At 40.9% G+C, this 12,884-nt stretch overlaps 1 protein-coding gene and 1 long non-coding RNA gene across 3 annotated transcripts in view; one reads left to right on the top strand and one right to left on the bottom strand.

The window, feature by feature from the left end:
- LOC103218903 (uncharacterized) overlaps positions 1-7,342 on the bottom strand; it is a 65,258-nt gene extending 57,916 nt beyond the window's left edge. The window contains exons 1-2 of one of the 2 annotated variants that reach the window (XR_012094873.1): positions 6,408-7,342; positions 2,725-2,819 (exon numbers count right to left, since the gene is read on the bottom strand). This is a non-coding gene — a long non-coding RNA (uncharacterized lncRNA). The remainder of the gene's footprint in view (positions 1-2,724; positions 2,820-6,407) is intronic. The other variant, XR_012094872.1, reaches the window with a different exon arrangement.
- Positions 7,343-7,405: 63 nt separating this feature from the next.
- STOM (stomatin) overlaps positions 7,406-12,884 on the top strand; it is a 31,907-nt gene continuing 26,428 nt past the window's right edge. The window contains exon 1 of the mRNA XM_007968203.3: positions 7,406-7,569. Coding sequence (XP_007966394.1) covers positions 7,509-7,569 — 61 coding nt within the window. The 5' untranslated portion in view covers positions 7,406-7,508. The remainder of the gene's footprint in view (positions 7,570-12,884) is intronic.

The following is a 12,884-nucleotide window of genomic DNA, read 5'->3' as shown; positions in this document are numbered from 1 at the left end:
GGTCAATTCTTTCAGATTTTCTACGTAGACAATCATGTCATCTGCAAACAAAGGCAGTTCTATTTTCTTCTTCCCAATCTGTATACTTTTTACTTCTTTTTCTTGTCTTATTGCATTAGCTAGGACTTCCAATAAATATGATGTTGAAAAGGGTTGGTCAAAGAAGACGTCCTTGCCTTGCTCCTGATCTTAGTGGGAAAGCTTCAATTTCTTACCATTAAGTACAATGTTAGCTGAAAGATTTTTGCATATGTTCTTTATCAAGTTGAGTAAGTTCCCCTCTATTACTAGTTTGCGGAGAGTTCTGATCACGAATGAGAGCTGGTTTTTGTCAGATGCTTTTTCTGCATCTATTGATATGATCATGTGATTTTTCTTCTTTAGCCTGTTGCTATGACAGATTACATTAATTTTCAAATGGTGAACCAGATTTGCATTATTAGAATAAAGTGCACTTGATCATAATGCATAATTATCTTTATACATCGTTGGATTCGATTTGCTAATATTTTGTTGAGGACTTTTGCATCTATGTTCATGAGACATATTTGTCTGTAGTCTTCTTTTTTTCTAATGTCTCTGTCTGATTTTGGTATTAGGTATTAGAGTAATTATGGCCTCATAAAATGAGTTAGGAAGTGTTTCCTCTGCTTCTATCTTCTGAAAGATTATAGAGCATTGGTATAATATTTTTCTTAAATATTTGATAGGATTTGCCAATGAGGCCATCTGGGCTTGGTGGTTTCTGTTCTAGAAATTATCATTATTATTAATTCAATTATTTAATATATATAAGCCTATTTAGATTATCTATTATATGACATTTTGATGAGTCCAGTATGTTCATTCCACTCCCGCTGTTAAGCTCTTTGAGCAGCTTCATATCTAAAAAGTGCATCAGGACAAGTTTGTGTCTTTTTGTCTCTTTTTATTTATTCTGAATGATTAAGAGTTCAAATTCAGGAATTACACAGTGTATGTAGGGCAAACAATATCTCCATCACTGACTTGTACCTGACCAAGATCTGTGAAATTCTGGGTAAATGACTAAACTCAGTCTCAGTTTCCTCATGGGATAAAAGTACATCATAGCTGGTGGTGACAGTAAATGATGGTAATGATATTTCTTGAGTTATTAAAAGTAATGTCTTATATAGACCGCTCTTTCCTCCCACATACAGTATTTGAAACAATCTTTTTTTTTTTTCTTCTATGAATCCATAGTAATCTGTGAGTAACAACCTAACTGTTAAATAGAGGACCCCTTCTTCAATATAGTTTCCCCTTTATTCATTTTTAAAACTTTAACAAAAGTAGTCGAATATGGTGAACACTAGATGGAGCATCATTCCAAGTAGAATAATCCTTCTTAACCAAGAACTTTCAAGGGCCAGGTGTGGTGGCTCACACCTGTAATCCCAGCACTTTGGGAGACCAAGATGGGTGGATCACTAGGTCAGGAGATCGAGGCCAACCTGGCTCACACGGTGAAACCCTATCTCTATTAAAAATACAAAAAATTAGCCAGGCGTGGTGGTGGGCACCTGTAGTCCCAGCTACTTGGGAGGCTGAGGCAGGAGAATGGCGTGAACCTAGGAGGCAGAGCTTGCAGTGAGCCGAGATCGCACCACTGCGCTCCAGCCTGGGCGACAGAGCAAAACTCCGTCTCAAAAAAAAAAAAAGAACTTTCTAGTATAGCTTAAAAATAAATTATGTCTTGTATATTTCAAAATAGCTAAAAGAGAATAATTCAAATATTTCTAACATAAATAAAAAACAAGGTGATAGACATCCCAATTATACTGATTTGACCTTTACAAATTATATGAATGTATTCAATTATCACATGTGCCCCAAAAATGTATACCTGTATTATATGTCAATTAAAAAGTAAAACTTTCAAAATAATAAGTCATACCTAGAAAAGTAATCACTCATAATTACAAGTCACTGGACACATTTTGCAAGTAAACATAAATGGCTTTGGATATCTCAGGGATGTGGATAGGAAAAAGCAGACAATACAAAGACGTGGATACATAGTAGTCATATGTGGTATTATGGGCTGTGTTCCCCCAAAATTCACATGTTGAAGTCCTAACCCCATATATCTCAGCATGTGACTGTCTTGGGATACAGGATCTTTAAAGAGGTAATTAAGTTAAAATGAAGTCATTGGATGGACCCTAATTGAATATGACTGGTGTCCTGCTAAGAAGAGGAAATTTGGACACAGACACACAAACGAAAAACAATGTGAAGACACAGGAAGAAGACATTTATCTACAAGTCAAAGACAGAGGCCTGGAACAGATCCTTCCTTCATGGTCCTTAGGAGAAACCAACCATGCTAACATCTTGATCTTGGACTTCTAGCCTCTAGAACTATAAAAAAAAAAAAATTAATTCCAGTTGTTTAAGCTACCCAGTCTGTTGTATTTTGTTATGGAAACCCTAGGAAGCTAATGCAAGTGGAAAGGAATACTAGAATGTAAGATCCATGAGGACAGGAATTTTGGTCTTTTTTGGTCACTGACGTGGCCCAAACACCTAGAACAATGCCTGGCACATAGTTGGTATGCAATAAATACTTGCTAAGTGAACTAATAAAAAAAGCAGATTAATAAGATTCTTTTCATAGATAACTCCAATAAATAGCACTAATATTATAGAAATGCTTTTTACTTTCATAAGTCCTGAGGATCCGGACTCCCATTATCTTACCTAGTGCTGTGGTGTAATTAGTCTGCTGCCACAGCCCAAGTGTATAAAATCCTCTGGTTAATCTCTTGTGATGATTCAAATCCTGGAGTAATTTCCTGAAAAAGAGATGAGATAAGAAGACAAAAACCTTGTTGTAATGCAATAATTGTGAGTTAATACATATTTTTAAAAAAGATCAAATTTGTTAGTCCCATCCTAGAGAAAATGTCACAGACAGATATAATTTGATGGTATTGCTATTCTCTCAAGGTATTTAGTTAGCTGACTTCCATAAAAACATCGAGAACATCCTGGATTAGCAATTTAAAGGAAAAAAAAAGACTTTTCTGTTGTTCTTATTAAAGCACTGCTATGGACACAGGAAAAAGGTTAATTAAATTTCCTTCTGACTTATTCGATTATGGATTCATAGTGCATATCTGTCTTTAACCTGATCTCCACGTCTTAATGTTATCACTATTACCATCAATCAGTACTTAATTTGGTACCCTGAATATACTAGGCAAATAACAGCAAAATAAAACATAAAGGAAATATGGAACATCTACTCTGATTTTCAAACTATATATCCTTTAAATAACAACTAGAGGAAAAATTAACTAAAATTGTAATAGCAGTTTTGTTAGAGGTGATAAGTAATTCTCTCTTCAAAGTACTCACAATTTTATATGTCTCCATTTTAAAAGCATAATGTTATTTATTTATTTTATTTTATTTTTTGAGATGGAGTCTCACTATGTTGCCTAAGATGGAGTGCAGTGGCATGATCTCCACTTACTGCAACCTCGACTTCCGGGTTCAAGCGATTCTCCTGCCTCAGCCTCCCAAGTAGCTGGGATTACAAGCGTGCACCACCATGCCCGGCTAATTTTTTGTATTTTCAGTAGAGACAGGGTTTTGCCATGTTGCCCAGGCTGGTCTCAAACTCCTGACCTCAAGTGATCTGCCTACCTCGGCCTCCCAAAGTTCTGGGATTACAGGTGCGAGCCACTGCGCCTGGCCATAATGTTCTTTTAAAAAAAAAAATCATTCTAACTTCTAATCATTTCTGGGAGAAAATTTAAGATTAAAAATCCTCCAAAAGGAGAAAGGGATGTGCTAATATTTATTTTTGTCTAATCTTAACAGTAAGAAATTGATTTTAAAAGTACCTTTAATCGATACATTTATAACATAATATGCACGAGAAAGCCAGAATACACCAGTTTCATGGGCAAGTGAAAGTAAGCATATTTACATAAAAAATTGGAAACTGTATTCTAAAAGCAGTTTAAAAATCAAGTCAAAGCTTGTTCTTAGTTTAGGGCCAGGAATTAGTTTTAGAACTGATGCAATCTCAAACCAGAGCCAAAAACTGTTTGCCAAAGTCTTTGCCTCAAAGGGAGACACTTCTAATTCTCCAGAAGGGACACTACGCTGTTGAGATTGTCTTGAGACGTGGGGTTAGGTAACTGATAGGGGTACAGACATTAAATTCATTTTGAAATACCATTTTCCTTTCCAACAAAACTGAAACCTAAATTCTTTTTCACAATATGCAATTTGTAATCAAGGCCTCCTCTACTGAAGGGTTTAATTAGCTTCTTGTGCATTTGCTCCTCTTTCCTGGGAATGAAAGGATAAATGGGAAGTTCATGTCTCCAGGGTTTATTCATTACAGAATGGAAAAAATGAGGCTATGGACTTTCTCAAGGATGATTTAGAGAGAAGGGATCATTAAATTACTGTACTCCCCTCCTTATCTTTTGCAGAAGGCTAACAAAGTGACTGCACAAGATGCACTCCATCCCAGAAATACAAACAGTTCTTGGCCAGTATTTGACTAGAAGTCAACTGCGAGCTCTGAGTCAGGTTTTGATCACACACTGGAGCCTGTTCCTGGAAGCAAAGATCATCTTAATGCTTCTCTTAACACCTGTTGTGTCTGCTCCAGTTTCCACCTGGATAGTTACAAAGCTCCAAAGCTATAAAATCAGAGAGAAAGTCTACCATTTCATATGACCTAAGCACCACAAGGTGTTGGGTAGTACACCGCCAAATATTGAGCACATTAAAAAAGAAGAAAAAAGTGCTCCTCCTGAGGGAGATCTTTGTGGTAATGGAATAGTTCTGTATCAATTACTGTGGTTATATCAATCTACACATGTTAAAATGGCACAGAACTATAAATACATTTTGTGCCACTGTCAATTTCCTGGTTTTGATACTCTAGTTAAATAAGATGTAACTATTGGGGGAAACTGGGTAGAGGGGACATGTGACCTCTCTGTACTGTTGTTGCAACTTCCTGTGAATCTGTACTTACTTCAAAATCGAATGCTTTTATAAATGCACCTTGTGTACATTAACATACTTTGAACATTGTGCAATAGAACGAGTCTAATGCAAACACACAGCACACTTCCCAAATATGAGGTCTTCAGCCACAACCAGAGAGAACGCTTGAGGTTGGGAATGCCCTTGCACATGCTTTTCCCTCTACCTGGGATACCCTTTCCCACCTCCTGCACCGCTTATTCCCCTTCCCCAGGCTGGCTCCTTCTCATTTCTCAGGCGACATCTCAAAGCCCCTTCCTTACAGAGGTGTTCCCCTGTCCTAACCTTTGCTGTTCTCCGAATATTCCACTCCTTTCACAGCTCCCTTCACCATGTGTAATGATTCAATTACTTGTTTGTTGCCCATCTCCCCACTAGAGTATAAGGTAAACTCCACGAGGCCCTTAGCATACCCCCTGCCACATGGAAGATGCTCCAAGAAGATTTTGTTTGAATAAATGACCCCACCAACTGAATGGACTCCCTTGCGGCCAAGGGGACTCCAGAAAACTTTAAAACTGAGTTCCCAGAAAATGACAGGACAGAAGGTCAGACACACCTTATTATACCTTCATCCTATTAGAGTTTAGACACAACAGCTGACCAGCATTAACGTGAAAACACAGATCATAAGACTGACAGAACAGACTCTTTGTGACAATAAGATACCAAATTATATACAAATTATACCTAAGGTCATGCCAGGTAAAGGTTAAGGCACACATCCCTTCACTTAGAGAATAAACTGTGTTCTAACTGCCACAAGGTTTTTCTCTTACTCTAGCAGCTTGACAAGCACTGGCCTCGAGATAAGCAATATTAAAACAATTTGCAGCTCCACCAGATGTGGACTAATGGAACCCCTATTCCACCAGCCATCACTACAGCTTTAATGGGACAAAAGGTTTATTTCAGTAACTTTCTCCTAATAGGAAGACCACCAACCATGGACTGGCTCTGGCTAGTTTACACAGACTGCATACTTGCACACCTTCCTGTCCTGAAAAGACCTTTTGATGCATGGGGTCTAACTGTAATACATGTATTATTATTATTTTTTACAGTCTCTCAGGCTGGAGTGCAGTGATCTGATCATACATCACTGCAGCCTCCATCTCTTGGGCTCAAGTGATCCTCCTGCCCCAGCGTCCTGACTAGTTGGCACCCCAAGCGCACACCACCCCATCTGGCTATTTATTTTTTCACTTTTTGTAGAGATGGGGAGGTCATCATGCAGCCCAGGCATTTAACATTTAAATGGTAACTCTTCACTCCAAAGTGAACATGGGTTGTATGTTACATGCATGTTTGCTCAATAGGCATGTGTCAGGACCACCCTCATGAATATTCATAGCCCCTCCTGTCACCTGCTGAATATGCATATTTCCCCAAGCTGTTCAACATAAAGCTGCTACTCCAACCCCTCCTCCGACGAAATGCCTGTCTCTGGTCCTGGCCATTCCCCAGCCTGATGAATGGCCACCTTGTAGGCTGTAAGTCCTTACAAGAAATAAAGTCTCTCCTGTTTTTTGTTTTGCTTTGTTTTTTTGAGACGGAGTCTCTCTCTGTCGCCCAGGCTGGAGTACAGTGGCGACATCTCGGCTCACTGCAACCTCCGCCTCCCGGGTTCAAGTGATTCAACTGCCTCAGCCTCCCGAGTAGCTGGGATTACAGGCGCGCGTCACACGCCCAGCTAATTTTCGTATTTTTAGAAGAGACGGGGTTTCGCCATGTTGGCCAGGCTGGTCTCGAACTCCTGACCTCAGGTGATCTACCCGCCTCGGCCTTCCAAAGTGCTGGGATTACAGGCATGAGCCACCGCGCCCGGCCGCCTCTCCTTTTCCAAATGTATACATTTTGATTTTCTTAACACTCCTCACTCGAGTTCGTTCACTTCGGTTGGGGGCTGATCTGCTGGCCCTCACTTCCGCCACTTCGGTGCCCCTCAGTCTTCTCCCCTCACTCGGATCTCACGCCCTCATGACAGGGCGTCATTTTCTTCCCTCTAACTCCTCAGCCCATAGGAGGCGCCTTGGTCCGGTACCTCTGCCCAGCAGGGCGACTTTTCCTCACTCGCACTTTTTCCTCGGGTCATCCTCTGCGGCCACCTCCCCACTATCCTCACCCTCCGCTCCACGTCCGTGGCTTCCGGCCTCCCTTCCGGTGCAGGGGCCCGGCCTTGTACCCACAGCCTTGGGGGCTCTCGCCCCTCAGGCCACGCCCCTCAGCCCACAGACCTAGCGGGAAGTGACTGCGAAGCTGCAGCGCTGTAGAGGGACCGGAGGGCGGGGAGTCGGAGGTGTGTCCTCCTCGATCCTGGGTTTTGATTGGCCAAGTCTCGCGGGGGCGGGACCTCGATTGGAGGCGGGGCGGCAATCTGGGTCTTGTAGCCCTGGCTCCTCGGGGTACTCCCGGCGGCTCCGGGTTTGGCGACGAGGACGGAGAAGTGCCACTGCGTCTCGGGCAGCATGGCCGAGAAGCGGCACACAGCGGACTCCGAAGCCCAGCGGCTCCCCGACTCCTTCAAGGGTGAGCCCCGCGTCCCCTGACCCTCCTGCGTGGACCGAGCCCCCGCCCGCAGGGTGCGCTCCGCGGTCTGACTGCCGGGCTCCTGGCCAGTCTCTGCTGCTTCGGGCTGGGCGAGAACTCAAAGCCGCGGCTCTTCCCTAGTAAACTGAGCATCACGAACCTTGTTTGACAGACTGGAGTCACTATAGAGGGGTGGCAGGGTGCCAACAGCACGTTTCCCATCGCGCGGGCTCGGGTTATCTCGCGGCCGCCAGATGCCAGGCCCCATGCCAGCGCTGCGCTATCTCGTGTCACGCACGCGGACGAGGAAACGCAGAGGGAACTGGCAGCCAGTAAGGCGGAGACCGGGACCCCCACATCTCACCTTTGCCTACTTCCCTTCTTTCCCGACTCACCCTCTCGAAGGCCACCTCCCCACCCAGCCCTGGCCCAGCCCCAGGGTGAACCCCTTCCTCCCCCAACCCCACCTCCTGAAACTTAGACCGATTTGCAGAAGGAAGAAGTCTGTCTGACTTTCTTCTCACCTCTCTTTCTAGCTCCACTTTCTGCCCCATTTTTCCCCCTCCGCTTTCCTTTGCGTTTTGGAGAACTCTCCTTCCTGCCTTTTGTTCCTCGCCAGGAACCCTGAGTTCTCCCACCCTCACCCCCACCCTCCCTTCCCAGTCTTCAAGGCAGAAGTTGCAAGTGGCATAGCCTCCTTCCCCTGTGGAGAAACTGGTACTCTGGAGAGGGGGTTCTAATAAAGAGAGGTGGTGGACCTCTCAGGAGTCCTGGTATTTACTGAGGAACTCTTAGTGATCCAGAGGAATTACAGTGTTTCTAAAGATGGAATTTCAGGCAGGGTGGCAGTGAAAGCAATTTAGAGGGCTGGGTGATCCTTTCCAGGACCCCGCAAAGAACACTACATTGGAGTCATCTATTCTGATTATTTGTAAAGCCAGCTTTATCCTCTCATTTTACCTGTAAGTTCCATTTCCCTTGTCCAGGAATCCATGTGTTCAGTTCCTTCCCAGGAGCATCAAAGGAATTATAGAAATCTTTATTCCTCGCTTTTTCTCTACTAAGAATGTTGCAGGATTATCTTCCCAAATGGAGAGTGTAATAGGGAGGAGTTGATGAGAATAATAGCAACCACAACAACAAAAATTGAAACTAAATAGGCCAGGCTCCGTGCCCCCCCTCCTTTTTTTTTTTTTTTTTGAGATGGGGTTTTGCTTTTCTTGCCCAGGCTGGAGTGTAATCTCGGCTTACTGCAAGCTCTGCCTCCCAGGTTCAAGTCATTCTCCTGCCTCAGCCTCCCAAGTAGCTGGGATTACAGGTGTGCACCACCATGTCCGGCTGATTTTGTATTTTTTGTAGAGATGGGGTTTCATCATGTTGGTCAGGCTGGTCTCAAACTCCTGACTTCAAATGATCCACACGCCTCGGCCTCCCAAAGTGCTGGGATTACAGGCATGAGCCACTGTGACCCCCCAGTGCCACATATTTTATGTATATATTACTTTATTGAATCTTCACAACAGATGATGTGGTAGGTATTCTAATCCCCGTATTATACTTGATGAAACTTGATAGTCAAAGAAGTTAAATTACTTAAAGTCACATAGCTTGTATTTAAATCTAGATTTGACTGATTCTAAAACCTGAATAGGAAAAAAATGGGCGGTAACTGCCTTTTTGATAGTTGTCTTTTCCTAGATAAGAAGGTGGGTATTAGGATGCATTCCTCAATATCCTGACCTCCTGGTGGGAAACTGCGTGGGAAATCTGCTTGGAGTTCTTTGGGAATCAACATGATCTTTGTACTTAATGTTTATTTACAGACGAGTGGTCACAGATGAGTTTTTAACTTCCAGTTTTTTTTCTTGATTCTACACTTAACTATTTTTTAGGCAGAAATCTTTCAAGATCTAATGAAAACCACTGCTTCCTCTCAAAAATTAGACATACAAATAAAATTTTGCATAGTCTGTGTTTTTTTTAATGTAAACCTTAGAAATTTGACACTACTAGCAAAGCTATTGCTGGAGTTTATTAAATAGAGGTTATTGAATGCTTTCCCTGTGCCAAAACACAGTTTAAGTGCTTTACAAACATTATCTAATTGCATTCTGTAACAGCTCCACAAGGAAAAAGTCATTATTCACCATTTCACAATAAGGATACTAAGGCTCATGTGGTAAAATCACACAGTTTCTAAAATTTTCAGCCCGGTTTCAAACCCGGCTATCTGATTTTCTGAACCATTTTTCCCATCCCAGAGATGGATACCAAAATGTAGAACCTGGTCTAACTTCAGTACTTTACTGAAGTTGAGAGACAATAAACAAAAAAAGCCTGGAGGAACACAGCTTCAGTGATGACTTCCAGAGGTCTGCTTGAGAGGGAAGCAGTGGAATTATAAAAGCCTAAACTCTGCCTCTTTGTCTTTGCTGAGAATTAGTCCTAGGTAGGTAAATAGGACCAGACCTAGGGCAAGACTAGTTTTTTTTAAAGGCAGTGTATTCACTTTGTAATGAAATAATGCAAGTGAATTACAAAGAATGTATCTATGTAATTAAGAGCCATGTCAACCAAATAAAACCCTTTGGGAGAATGTCTGAAAATAAGAAGAATCATGAGACTGATTGTTTATTTCAGTTGTTTTAGCCAATCAGATTGGAGAGAACTTTGTAACTTCTTCAATAATTAATCTGAGTTATTCCATCAGTGGTCATAAATTAACTTATGGAAGACCAAGTCTACAAAACTGGCATATTTATTTATGATTACATAGATTTTTGGTGCCACTTGATGGTATAAATTTTACATGGTAAAAGACAGTCACTGATTCCTAGTCAGCTTTGAGAAAAAAAAAATTAAAGATGTTGATAAAGTGATACAGATGAGATTCAAAATCAGTTTTTTTAAGAAGGCATGGAAAAGCAATTTCCTGAAAACTATTGTAATTACAAAAAAGTGAATACCCTTTCTCTGCGTCTGTCTGGTATCCTGTGCATATCTCTATCATAATGTTTATTACATAATATGTTTATCAGTTTGACTCATCTTCCCCTCCCCTCCTATAACTAAACACACGTTTTCTTTTTGAGACAAGGTCTTGCTCTGTCGCCCAGGCTGGAGTGCAGTGGTGCAGTCATAGCTCACTGCAGCCTCAAGTGATCCTCCCCCGTCAGCCCCTCGAGTAGCTGGGACTACAGGTGTGCACCACCACACCCAGCTAAGTTTTTAATTTTTTGTAAAGACGGGGTCTTACTATGTTGCCCAGGCTGGTCTCAAAACTCCTGGACTCAAGTGATCCCACTTTAGCCTCCCAAAGTGCTGGGACAACAGGCGTGAGCTACCACGCCTGGCCTTTAGACCACACTTTTGAAAGAAATTGTGTCCTTCTTCACTGTAGTAGCCCAGTATCAAGTATATAGTAGGTATACAAAAACATTTGTTGAAAGAAAAAGGAAGCAGGCAGGGAGATAAAAATCCCGATGGAGTAAATAACATTAAGTGTTTGCCTTAACCTTATGTTGGTGGAGCAGTTTTTCTGTTTACCATTGATTTTATTAAGTTTGTTATAACCCAAGCTGTTGATTTTAGGGTGCAGCCATTATGTTTATTATATATTATTACAGATAGACATTATATTTGTCTGGGTTTATATTATCAATAAAAGGATTATAATTGCCAAGATAATATATTGTCCCTAATAAGAAATCTCCTTTTATTTATTAAAGCATGGAAAGAGAAGTTAGAGGTCATGGTTAGTAGTAGAAAAAAATTCCTGCTACATTTTTTTTTAATCTTTCTCTATTTGCTGGGACTAGGAAAGAAACTTGAACTCCAAGCATTTGGCCTCACATTTCAAAGATTATCCTTGAAGACACAACCGATAAAGTCCTAAAGTCTCAGACAATGAAAACTATACCGAACTTGTGGTCCAGTTAAAGTGAGCACTATGGTGAGGTAGTAGAGTATAGTGAAATGGGAGTGGAATTTAGAATTAAAAGCTTTGGGTTGAGATCACTCTACCATCACTTAAGAGATTTGTATGAAGGATGGTCCAAGAAAATTTAGAACGCTGACTTACTGCCCCAAGTGTGGTCTGTTTCTCCTCCAGAGATACAGTCCCCAAGCAGATTGTTAGTTGATATTTTCTCCATAGTGCCCAGATCCCAAAAGTTAATTCACTTCATAAAGAGTTTCTTCTTCTAAACTTATCAATAGTGATCTTAAAGTTGTGGTAATAATAATGGCTACTGCTTGTTGAATACTTCCTAAGTGTCAAGCCCTTTACATATTTTCTCATTTTATCTTCACAACAACTGAGTGAAAGAATTACTATTCTTTTCCCCCATTTTACTGATAAGAAAATTTAGTGGTAGATTTGGAATCTAACACCAAAAATGCAAGCTTTTAGCCACTGCTTAGCTGTTAATCACAGTGAAGAACTGAGAACCTTGTCATCTAGTTTTCTTCTGGTTCCATTTCCCATTTTTAAATGAAAATGATGTTACCCTCCAAATACTTATATGAGAAAAACTTAATTGTGGATAATTTTAAGATGTCCAAGTAAAAGAGCTGGGGAAAAAAAAACAACAACTTAAAAAGTGGGAGGTTTTTGTTCTATTTTCATGTATTTCAGGTCTAGATGAAATTTAATTCACTTAATACCCATTATGAAATTGTTTTTCTCTTCGATTTTCCTGAACATAAATGTTTTGGTGCTTCCAGACATGGGCCATGTTCAGCCCATTCTTCTACTTTCCTGAATTCTCTAACCTTACAGTTGGAAAAGGTCTGATTTTTTTTTTTTTTTTTTTAAAGAAAACACTTGAGGAAAGCAGTTGACAACTACTTGGGGCAGGAGATGGTTCTGTACTGTATCCCAGGATCCTGTCTGCTATTTCAGTTGGTCTTATGTAAGAGGCAGTCTTTTTTTTTTTTTTTTCTCTTTCCCCCAAAGAAACAACACACTCAACTCATCCAGCAACTATTTAACAAATGTTTTTTGAGTACCTGTTATACACTAAGTATCTTCTATATTAGCTTATTTACTCATCACACTAACCTTCTGAGGAGGTACTCTTATTAGCCCTGTGTTTAGATGGGTAGACTGAGGCACAGTTGAGTAATAGGGTACTTTCTCAAGATCACACAGCTAGTAAGTGGCCGAACCATCTGGGAACCCATTATGCTATACTGTTTTCATAAAATCAAAATCTCATGAAGACAGACAACTGAATACAATAATTACAAGTGTGATAAATATTGTTTTAAAAGGGTAAAGTGCTGTTGCAGCGTTATTTTAGACTGAGAGGTCC

Source organism: Chlorocebus sabaeus, chromosome 12 (assembly GCF_047675955.1).
Source record: "Chlorocebus sabaeus isolate Y175 chromosome 12, mChlSab1.0.hap1, whole genome shotgun sequence".
NCBI classification, from domain to species: domain Eukaryota; kingdom Metazoa; phylum Chordata; class Mammalia; order Primates; family Cercopithecidae; genus Chlorocebus; species Chlorocebus sabaeus.
This window is presented reverse-complemented; position numbering and strand designations above follow the sequence as displayed.